This window comes from Punica granatum, chromosome 1, assembly GCF_007655135.1.
Source record: "Punica granatum isolate Tunisia-2019 chromosome 1, ASM765513v2, whole genome shotgun sequence".
Taxonomy (NCBI): domain Eukaryota; kingdom Viridiplantae; phylum Streptophyta; class Magnoliopsida; order Myrtales; family Lythraceae; genus Punica; species Punica granatum.
The window spans coordinates 36,623,086-36,634,960 of record NC_045127.1 but is presented as its reverse complement, the minus strand read 5'-3'; the positions used below and the strand labels follow the sequence as shown (position 1 = coordinate 36,634,960).

Genomic DNA, 11,875 nt, shown 5'->3' with positions numbered 1-11,875 from the left:
GCGGCGGGCGCCTTTCCTTTGTCCACGATTACCGGGTTCTCATACACTCGCCCCGAACGTGTCACACCCATGACACTGAACTGTCGCTTGATGCTCCCGATGCCTCCTCCATAGGTCCAGGGAACCTTGCTGTCCAGTGTACGGCTCTCGAACAGGGATATCCACGACAAAAGGGGCCGACGAAGCCATGTCTCCTGTGAATCGAACCGTGGGTTCTTCAGGGGTATAGTCGATCACGAAGGGAAGGGGATTGCCTTGTGCGTTCGTGCCCTCCCCCAAGGCGCATATACTGATCATATTTATGGAGGATCCTGAGTTCGGCCTGTGATCGGGGGGGGGGGGGGGGGTGGCCTGCACATTTGGGGGTCTGACGGCATTGAAGGTGAGTCTGTTGTTGTTGATCCTTCTTTGAATCTCGTCTCGCAACCTCCAACAATTATCGAGAGTATGCCCCGGCGCGCCTTGATGATATTCGCAGTGTTTAGACTGATCTTGAGTAGTCGGGTCAAAGTTCGGGCCCGGGGATATCGGCTGAATCTGATTGCCCGCAAGGAGTTGTTGATATATGTGAGAAAGGGGAGCAGGTAGAGGCGTGTACTGTTTGCGATATCGGTATTGCGCGACGCCGACCTATGGACCTTATAGAGCAGGGCTCTGCTGCGCCGGTGGGGGGGGCTCTCGACACTGGTGGCCAAGGTTGGGGGGATGGAGTTGGTGTAGGTGTGTAATGGTGCACGAACGGTTGTGAGGTCATTGGTGGCGGAACCGGTGGAGCCGAGTAATAAATCGATCGAGGTTGGTGTTGTGGAGGTGGGGGGAAGTAGGCAGGAGCGGCAGTCGGTGCGGTCGTGAGATTCACCGAGTATTGCTGGGGCGTCGGATGCGCTGGATTAACGGCGTTAACTGAAACCTCTTTCCCTCTCCTTCCGCTGGAAGATGTCGCCGTCGCCGTGGCCTTCTTCGAGGGTTCTTCTCCTTTACTGGTGGGGCCCTCCATTTTGCCGAGCTTGATTCCCAAGTTGAGCTTTTTCCTGACCTCGATGAGGTCGGAGAATGACGAAGTGTGAGCCAAGAGATGCGAGTAGTACACTCCCCTTAGGGTGGAGTGGAATAATTGGATTTGTTGTACTTCGCTGATCGGGGGGATGTGTTTCGCCACTTGGGTACGCCATTTGGTGGCGTATTCCTCGAATCTTTGGCCTTGCGCCATTTCCTTCATACTCAATTCCAAGAGGGTCGGAGGTGTCTCCGCACAGTACTGGTACTGGTCGATGAACTTCCGGGAAAGGTCCGCCCACGTCGGAATATCCTCGACCTTTAGTGACATGAACCAATCGAGAGCGGATCCCGACAGGCTGTCTTGGAATGAGTGGATGACGAATTCCTCGTAATCCCAATATTGTAGCATCTTCCCTCGGTAATGGCGGAGGTGGTGTCGTGGATCCGTCGTGCCTTCGTAGGCCTTGAACTCCGGGATCTTGAATTTTGAAGGCAGTCACATGCCCGGGAAAAGACTACAGTCACCATAGCTTGTGTTGGGTCGAGTCTCGTTTGCCTGCAGGGCTCGTATCGTTTCTTCCATCCTCTTTAGTTTTCGCTCCTGCTTGGCGTCAACCTCGGGAAGAAAGTGTGTCGGTGAGGCGAACTGGGCCGCGTGAGTCGGCGTGCCTGGTTCGAGGAAAGTAGTGTTTATGGGCGGCGGTGCTTGGTAGGGGAAGTTGATGTGAGGTTGTAGAGGCGGGTAGGAGGGAAGCTCTGCGGCTTGAGGATGAGTCGGAGCAGGTGCGCTTGGCGCAGGAAAAACCATCGGCGGAGGGACGGCATAGGCTGCAGCTGGGGCCGGCATGGAAACAGGTGGCGGCGCGGATAGGATCTGATCCGAAGTGAGGAACGCCGTCGGCGGAAGAGGGACTGCTGCGGGGGCTGGTGGTGGTGGTGGAAAAGGGATGGTAAATGGGTGGGCCACGGCCGTGTGCATCGTCGGCGGTGCGGGAGCATCAGTGTTTTCCGGAACTTGGGTTGGCGGAATCCAAGATGTCGGGTCGGCCGTTGGTCCCTGTCCCGAAGGTGGTGTCGAGCTTGAGGATGCGCGGTTCGGTCCTCTGAGTAGGGCGAACAATTCCGCCATGTTGGTGGTCACGCTTGCAGCTAATTGGTTAACTGTGCCCTCAAGTGCTGCGATGCGGGCGTGGTCGTCGGAGGCGGACGACGTTAGTGAGACTCGCGGGAGAGGCGCCCCTGAAGATGTCGGGGGCTGGAGATGCGTCGGAGGGGCGCCCGAATACGTTGAAAGTACACTCGTGGGAGTTGGAGGTGGCGGAGCATGCGTCAGGGGCGGCTGAGAATGTGCCGGGGCTGATGGATTGACTTCCTCGGAGATATCGACGCGGTCTTCTTCCATCATCCTGACACATTGACGAGTGGGGTATCGGTGCGACGCCAGTTGCGATTACCTAAATTCCAAGAGTGTGTAAGCGTGACGTTGACACTTTGAAAGGATAGGTGCGAAATAAATGAAAGGACAAGATGTATGAGATGCATGAGTTTCAAAACGCTAATGTCATTACATTGGTTTGATTCGAGTTCCATAGTTATATAAGGTACAGCACACGGAAGAGAAAAGAAAAGGAACATAAACATAAGCCGACATCCCTTTGCGCTCGGTGGCCGGTTGAGAGCGGCGTAGGTCCGAGCGAGAGCAAAATGAGTGCGCTCGCTAACCCTAGGGATGGGAGATCTCGCACGCCCTTGCCTGCACTCGGTCTAACATAGCGCTCAGATGGGCCATCTCCCGGTCTAAGGTTGCGATTCGAGCGCGTGCCCGAGCTAACTCCGTCTGAAGCTCCCTGCAGTCCGTGACTTCCGCACGAGAATCAACAAGCTCGCAATGGAGTCTATCTCGTTCCTCCCTGATGAACTGTAGCTCTGCGCGCATGGTCGCTTGGGTGGAGCTTTCGGCTTTGAGAGCGGATGTAGGTGTGGCTCGGGGAATCGGGGCGGTATGGGACCGCTGCGGCGACGTCGATCCCTGCGAATAAAACTGAGCCACGTATGCTGATGTCGGTGGGATGCTCGGGGAAGTAAAGACGCTGTATGGTGCTAGCGTCCCGTTGACGGTGAATCTCTCGGATCTGCAGGAATCTTGCGGGGGCCGTGGATGTAGAGTCGGCCCATTGGATGTGATAGGGTAGGCGGTCTGCCTTGGCGGGAATGTCCTGCAGGCCGCCGAGTTGTCTGATTACCCGGCCTGGGAATATAAGCGTGCTTCCCAAGTGGCTGAGAAGAGGGACTCCCACTATCCCGGGGCACCCTGTGATCATGGGGCCGCCGGGATTCCAACGAGCGACCCATAAGAATCGCGCGGGTGTCAACTCGCGCCAAAAGTGCCTCCATTCTGAGAAGCTGCGTTCGGGAGGTGGAAAGACAGGCACTAGGCGCTCAATCAGCGAACGCTCGTCCGCAATGTAGGAGAAAGGATGTGATGAGCAAAAAGGGCGAACATGCGTGAGAAGCCAAACTTGTAGAAGGTGCGGGGATCCTCTCATCTTGCCGCGCCGAACCTCTCTAACATAGTCTAGAGACCGAACGGTCTCGGCTAGTAAAGCCTCCACATAACTATGGCCTCCTACCGCCTGGAGGACGACTTGGGCTATAGCCCCGTCAATGAGGTTCGGCGCGTATGGGAACAGGAGGGTGCCGAAGATCAAAAGCAGGAACCCGTGACATGCGTCTCGTTGGTAGGACGCCGTCGAAGGTGTCAATGCACGGAGAAGCGTCCAGTCTGAAAGCCATGCGATCCTGACGCCATGATCCCATCCTTGATGAAGCTCCTGATGTACTTCTTGGGCGGGTATATCGAGGAGGGTGGAGAGTTGGCTTCGGATTACCGCGAACGGGTTGGGCATAAAGATGCCTTGGGTCATGGGCGTGGGCCTTTGGATGAGCGCCGTATACTCCTCAATTGTGGGTGCCAATTCTGTTCCCTGAAAGTTGAGCACTGCATGTCGAGGGTCCCAGAATTCGGCGGCGGTCCTTAGGAAGATCCAATCCACCGGAGTTTCAGTGAGCATAACCACGTCTCCGATGATGTCTTGAATGAAGGCGCGATCCACCGGACAAAATGTGCTCCAAATGCGCATGATTTCTTGCCTAGGCGGGGTGATTGCTTCGAGCCTGAGGCCGGGAGCCGGGCGGTCCATCCTTACCTAAATGGAGGAGATGTCGACTCAACGTCTAAAGAATCAAACAAATGTAATGTCCTAAGTCATTTTTGGAAATAATGCATGCAGTGCGGAAAGATAAACTATAACTGTATCTCTTACAGTATACATCACTCTTTCCAAAAGAAAACAACAAAAAAAAGCCCGTCCTAAAAAAAAACTACGGGCCGACTCGACGACTTGACTTTGGGGTCAGTTGGCGGCATGGAGGCAAAGATTGGTCCAGCATGACAGTCCCTGTGTATGCATGGTTTCCGTTGCTACAGGGAGAACTGCTAACTAGAGATGGGGGCTCCCGATACAAGGGTGTGAATTCCTTGAAATCGAGTGAGGATCTTTGGGGGCCGGTTCGGTGGCATAGCCGACTCGATCCGTTCCCTTACTCGGAACCTCTGACTAACCTAGCTTCCTATTTTGGTGCCCGTGGGATTTCGGACAAGGTACCTAAGATCCCGCTAGAATGATGCGATGCAAATGCGTAAAGTAAATGCGAGAAATAAATGTGCTTAAAAAAATAAATATGCGGAAAGCGATAAATAAACATGCAAGCAAGCAAACGGAATCGAGCCCGAACCCTCTAGAAGTCCCCAGTGGAGTCACCAAGCTGTGCGCACCCGAATTTAATCTCGTCGGGGCACGCATGCGCGAAGCCTATGCAACGCTGCTTGGGAGTGTCCACCTTCTCGGGGACGCGCAATGGGCGCACGTGAGAAGGAGTCACCACTTGCCATTTTACGACGCGAAGGTCGAGAGCCAACAAGTTACCCGGGTCTAGGGGTACGAGGTACACCTGAATACTAAGGCAATGGTCGTACGGAATCGGAAATTCCGAATTCGGGGGTTCTATTACGTGCGGGCCTATATCCCGCACGCCCTTTCGGTACTCTAGTTTGCTAGGCTTGCAGTTTTATTTATTTACCGCGTGATTGAGGGTTGCACTTGACTTGCCCGTTTTGACACCGTAAAATCGATGAATTGATCAAGTTGGGCCAATAATCCGAAAGATGAGTAGGCTTGTACGTCGAGGAATCGGTTCACTATCTTAGCATTCCAGTTCATCGAACCGTGATGGTCGATTCCCTGCGCGAACCGAGACCACAAGTGTTCGAGCTTACTCATCTCTTGGTAACAATGGACCGACTTGACCAGTTCGACACTCGGACCTCTCGCTTGTCGATCGGGGATCCTTACAAATGAATGAGTAAATGTACAAATAAAATCCTCCCAATGTACACTCGAATAATTACAAAATACAACTGAATAAAGTAAATGGATCCCGATCGGTTTGCATTGGGCCAATATTCCGCTCCGGCTCGCCGTGTGTTTTTGAATGACAGATAAATAAATTAAGGCAACGCGGGCTCAAAGAGCCAGGGGTCGGGTCCAATCGAACCGACGGTTTACAGGAGAACTTATTAGTTCCCACTGTAACCGTTGGACCGATCGAGTTCCCGGGTGATATCTAAACACGTTTCACACTCCCCAATCCAAATTGCCTTCCACATAGGCCATATTTGGAGTGTGATGGTGACTCGAGGCTAGATCCCATTCCACACTCGGGTTGCACGCGCTCAGTGAGTTAGGAGGCTTTGGACCTCGTGTTTGGTGATTTGGGGCGTTGGACCCCGTGCAACACGTAACCTATGGGCTCGGACCCGAACCGCAACAAATCAGCAAAAGTAAATGGAGAACAGGAGAAAACTGATAAACTGATGGAAAACAAACAATAACTGATAGGTATGGATAAATACAGACAAATTGTATATTAAGTCGAATGTACGTGATTTAATCAGTTATTAACCGGGGTTGATTAGCAAAAATGTATCCAACCTAGGCAAACAAAAAGGGGGGTTGAAATATGGTTCTAGGCCAATTACATGCGTGGATTTGTTTTAGAATTCTATTCAGTGAGATGTCATTGCGGTTTCACCGAATTAACCAAACTTGTATTTTTTACTCTAGATTGGAACCTAGCATTCCACCTATCCATTATCTAATGTTCATCAAGTCGAATGCGTGATTAATCCAGTTCTTCGTGTTTTGTAACAGAAATGAAATGTGCACCACCGAATCTACGATAGGGAGATAGAAACACCGAAGGTGAGCGGAATGGGCCATGTGAATGAAATTCGCACCCGAACGGGTTGTCCTTTCTCATCCATGGATCAAGGTGTTTACGACTCCCTAACGCCTAGGATATCGGTGAATCGCGGAATGACGATCATGCCCTTGATCGGTAAAACATGTGTAGTGCACATATACATTAAAGATCGCGTGACACGAAGAGGTCTAAAAAGAACTCGCTCGTCTCTACTCGAGCCGCCTCAAATTGGGCCCGGACTCGAGTCATAGTCCGCGAGTACTTGCTAGACACCGATTTTATTCGTGTTACGCGTCTCTGTGCTTTGAAATTGTGAGCTTTTGGAAAAAAGGGCATTTACGCCGTTCCGTGAACCATCAATGCGCTTACGAATTAGCGATTGACTTATCCAATTATTTAGTCCAAGTGATTTAATTAACAGAATGATATGTCCCGTTTCTCCCGTTTGTGAAATTCTTCAGTGATTATCACCTCGTGTCACGATTATTATGGATTTAATGGGTAATTATTTGAAACCAACGTACCCAACAAGTAATTAACATGTAGTCGGTGATTCAATAGAAGCGTAATCACAAGCAATTCCAAGGATTGACCTTAAAATGATAAAAGAGGCCAACCTTAACTCGAAGGAGGTCACGAGGGATTCGGCCATTCCTAGGGATAATCGACTGAATGCCCCTTGACCCAATTCGAGTTTCGATGAGTCTCTCGTATCATTTCTAATCGTTCCTTGCATACATCAAGCATCATGCATACAAGAATAACACACATTTTGCTAAGCCAATGTCACCATGATCTTGGTTACATGATGAATACATAGGATAAACACAAACATCATATTCAAGGGAAATCGATAAAATGACATTGGCTCATTCGATGATAGATTCGGAAATAAATCACGAGAAACACACGACATCATGGAACAAGAGATCCGAAGCTTCGGGTAGACCAAGGGACCTCTCGGCCCCCTTGCAAGGAGGGTAGCCGTGAACATCCCTTGATGCAGCCGACCCAAAGGGTCTTTCTCCCCTAGATCCTGAATATTTCTCATCATGCCCACATGTTACACGACGTTTGGGATGATAAGGTGTGGGGAGTAACAAGCTTCGGGGTGAGGGAGTTCCCCGTGCGTCCATGAGGGGCAAGAGGACTCTCGGCCATCCCTTCAGGAGGCATGGCCGTGAGTTCCCACGGCCCTCACGGACCACAAGGGTCTCTCCAACCTCGAAATGAGTCATCTCCCACTATGGCATGCAAGTTCATACAACGTTCGGACGTAACAACAAAAGAAAAAAAAAAGAGATGCATGGCGTTGCATGAGATTGCATGAAATTAAAGGAAAAAGGCCTAACTCGCGTATAACGTGCGTTTTAATCACTTTATCGTCTCATAACAAACCAAGATCGAAGACCTAGTCCCTCTAAGTTATAGAAGAGTGTTACCTAGCCTCGATGTACGAGGAAAGGAGTCGAGGAAGTGGCAATGAGAGTCGCAAGACTCGGCTGGACGTCGAGGGCGAAGACACCCGTAAAGCACCTCGAAGAAAACGGGGTCGGCACGCTAGCTCTGACCACGGCACGATGCAAGATCAGGCTCCTTGGACTGCTAAGGGATGGATCTAGACGATCGTGGACAGCCGCGAACGTGCCAAGGCCTGGACGAACCCGAAACAGTGAGAGAAGACTCGGTAAAAATTAGTGGAACCTGATAAGAGGGAAAGAGTGGAACGGGGGTTGTGCACGGTTGAAAGGCTCTCGGACCGTGACCATCTCTTCACGGGGGAGATTGTGGGTCGTGAGGGACCCTTCGAACGTGATGGCACGACTCGTCGAAGTCGTGGGGAGAAATGGCACATAGTAGATGTTGGATGCACCCGGCGGGGAGTTTTCGGGACCCGATGGTGTTTTCAGTTAGAACGTGGGGTTGGAGGCTTCAAACTGAAAATCTAAGCCCGGAAACGGACTTAGGGGGTGGGAAATATGTAGGCTAAGAAGTTTAGGGATGTTTGACTTAAGTCGGGTCGGGTGGTGATCGGAATACCGGGTGGTTTTCCGTTGATTTTGGCCGGTCTTGGCCATGGGATGGGCTATGCGAGGACGAGGGGAAGGGCTGGAGGTTGAGAGCTTTCTATAGAGAAGTTGGCTTGAGAGAGAGTGAGAATCAAGAAGTGATTAAACTTAATGGTGCAAGGGCTTATAAAGGGGAGCTGAATGAAGCAATTAGGGAAGGTTAAATGTGCTTAAGAGGCTTAAGTGTGGGCTGTCGAAAATATCAAGAGGATTAGGGTGGGGTTTTGTGAGTGGAAGGTTGATGGGAGTTGATGGGAATTGATGGAAAGGTGGGAGTTGATGTGAAGAAGTGTAAGGGATATTTGAATTGTGTGGAGGGGGGAGTTCTTGGGTTTGAGCCGTCGGCCATGAGGATCTAGCCATGGCTAGATGCGGCCAAGCCGTGGCTTGGGGTTGGAGCCGAGGCTTAGGGTTTGAGCCGTGGCTTGGAGGCTTGGCTGTGGGTCCCATTCGACAAGGAGAAAAGCCGAAAGAAGCTCGAGGCTTGATTGATCGTGCATCCAATCCCTGAGGTTCGATTAATTGATAGATTTGGATTGCTTGCGCGAAGAGAATTTGAATGAGCCTAATATCGCCATATTCCTCGTGAACCAATGTTCGCGTGACTCAACACCTCGAGAGTCGGTTTTACCTCGTTTGGACATCCGGAATGGAGTTAACCATCCTCGTTCTACAATTGTTCCTCCGGGCGTTGTAATGATCGTCACGGTGAGCTTTTTATCCCGTGCGGGATCGTTGGATCGCCATCCTCGACCGAAGATCGTTGGATCGCCATCCTCAACCGAAGATCATTGGCCGGAGGTGACCTAGCGGCCCGCGATCGAGGCTTCCTCAGTGTTTCCCGAATGCCTTGAGGTGTTTGAAGACCGCTGTGGCCTCCGTTTGTCAGAAACGAGCCCCGAAGGCTTGCCGAGAGGCGTTCGCGACCACTGAAATGCCACTCGGGAGACCTAACTGACTTGTTTGGCCCGTGGCGAAATGATTTCCCCAGTCCTAGGAGCTGTAGGGAGTGAGGGGTGCGAAACTCGGACATTAACTTTCCACCGAATGAGCTCTAAGCGCTGGATCCCGTTTGAAAGGGGGCCCTTTTTCCAGGTCGGGGTCTACTCGGGAAACCATGTCGAGTTCTGAAGGGCAATCTGAAACCAGTTCCATGGCCCTGGTGGTCCTTGGGTGCATGCAGGCCCGCTTCCGGGTGTCGTTTACTTGTCCTTGGATTGGGCCCCCGGGAGCCCTATTAGAAAAGGCGTCTGTAAAAGTTCGAGGGTGCCCCGGCTTAAGCAGGATGCCTCCGAAACGCGCCCGGATGTGCCGTTAGTCATTTTGGCACCAAGAGGGATTTTCAGAGTCCCATATTGGATACCTTCTGACGCTTCGGTGACCCGGCGATGAATAATACCACTGTGCCAGCTCCTGCTGCTTCTAGGCTCGTCGTCTGTTTACTCTTCCGATCGCCCTCCTGTGCTCTTCTAGTGGACCCTGCTTTTCTCTTATTAATCATGACTCTGTGCCCGCACGTTCGCCTCCGGTTTCTAGATTATGAATAGTGACCCGAGTTTCGGCCGGGAGTCCTTGTGTCAGGAGCCGGTGGACCAAAATGGGGTGCTGACACCTGCTCCAACAGCAATTCCGTTGTCACCAGCGGCTTTCTTATCCGCGGATTCGACTATGCATACAATGCCATCGCTAACCTTGTCAATGCATCATCCAATCTATACTGTGCCACTACCGACAGCTCCTCCGGTCACGATTGCACAGGCTCCTATTCCCACTGCACACAAATTTCCGTTCCAAGCTCCACAACCCCAAATAAGCTTTTCTTACCCTGCTCCACCGCCTCTAAACATTCCTCCCACTAAACCGGGCACGCCTACTCAGGCTGCCCCTCCAGCTCTACAAATAAACATTCCTCCCGAAGCGGAGAATGAACAGGATAGGAGAATAAGGAGAATGGAGGAAACCATTCGAGCCCTCCAAGTAGGCAATCCCCGTTTCGATTTCGGTGACAGTGACTGGAATCTCTTTCCGGGCATGCGGCTGTCCCCTCAGATCAAAATTCTAGATTTCAAGAGATACGATGGGACCCGAGACCCTCGGCATCATCTCTGTCACTATCAGAGCAAAATGCTCTCATACTGGGATTACGAGGAATTCGTCATTCAGACTTTCCAAGACAGTCTTACGGGATTGGCGCTAGATTGGTTTATGACCCTGAAAGCCGGCGACGTCCCTACATGGACATATCTGTCTTAGAAGTTCCTCGACCAATATCGATTTTGTGCGGAGACACCCCCTACTCTTCTCGATCTCAACATGACAGAGATGAGAGAGGGTCAAGCTTTCGAAGCATACGCAACGGAGTGGAGGGGAAAAGCGGCAAAGCACATTCCTCCAATCACTGAGCGACAGCAAGTTCAGCTGTTTCACTCCACGCTTAAGGGCGCAAATTACTCACATCTCCAAGCTCATACCTCCTCTTTCTCGGACCTGATCGAGGCAGGAAAGAAGTTAGACATGGGTGTTAAACTAGGGAGAATTGAAGGCCCATCGAGGAAAAAGGACGGAGAGACATCGAAGAAGCAAACTGCTGGGACCTCCAGAAGAGGCAAAGATGTGACTATTGGCATCGTTAATTCTGGACATCAGGCGTCACAGCCGATTTCGGTGGACTACACCCCTGCATTGTAGACTTCTCAGGCATATGCACAACCCGTGCATTATGTGCAACCCTACCAAGCGCCACAGGCTTATTTCTCGACCCCGCCAACTGTTATCCAGTCGCAACCTCCGCAACAACATGCTTCTGCTCAGGCTCAACAAGGTAGACCCCCGGCTTCGAGATCTCCTCAACCGGTTCAACGTGCTCTAACCCCGAGAGCTCAACCGAGTAGTGATGCTCAACCGCGTCCGCGCAAGCAGTACACCACTTTACTAGCTGCCTCCTCTCACACATTCAGGCAGCTTCTTGCAGGCAACAAGATCAAAACAGAGGTGCCCGATCCCCATTTCGATCCTTCCATGCAAAACCAAAATCTGCGCTGTGAGTTTCACCAGGGTGCTCCTGGTCACACTCTGGATACTTGTTGGAGACTTCGGGACAAAATTCAAGAGATGATCGACACAAGACAGATCTCCTTTAATGAAGTGCAGCCACCGAATGTCCGCGCAAACCCTCTCCCCGATCATGGATCAGGTTCAGGACCTTCTGTCAACATGATTAGTATCGCTGCTATCGAAGATGAAGAACGCAGAAGACTTCAATTCCGTTCGTCATCAACTATGCTCCGGCAGAAGTTGCATTTGCTGCCGTCCCATTCGTTATCGAAGTTCTTGCAAAGGAGCCATACCAGGATAGCCGAGTTCCTTGGACATATGAGGGTGAGGTTGCCAATGCATAACTAGAAATGAGCGCGATGGGCATCACGCGCTCAGGATGAGTTTATCAGGGTTTAGAGCCTGTTGACGAAGGGAAGGCCCCTATTATC

The 11,875-nt window shown here is 51.5% G+C and overlaps 1 protein-coding gene across 1 annotated transcript; it reads right to left on the bottom strand.

Annotated features, from left to right (window-relative positions):
* Nucleotides 1–1,495: 1,495 nt before the first annotated feature.
* LOC116205583 (proline-rich receptor-like protein kinase PERK8) lies at nt 1,496–2,401 on the bottom strand. The gene has a single exon (XM_031538217.1). The coding sequence runs from the start codon at nt 2,399–2,401 to the stop codon at nt 1,496–1,498; it is 906 nt and encodes a 301-aa protein (XP_031394077.1).
* Between the last annotated feature and the right edge of the window lie 9,474 nt (nt 2,402–11,875).

Coding starts and splice junctions, on each gene's coding strand:
- LOC116205583 (XM_031538217.1), bottom strand. CDS start 2,401: ATGGAAGAAGACCGCGTCGATATCTCCGAGGAAGTCAATCCATCAGCC.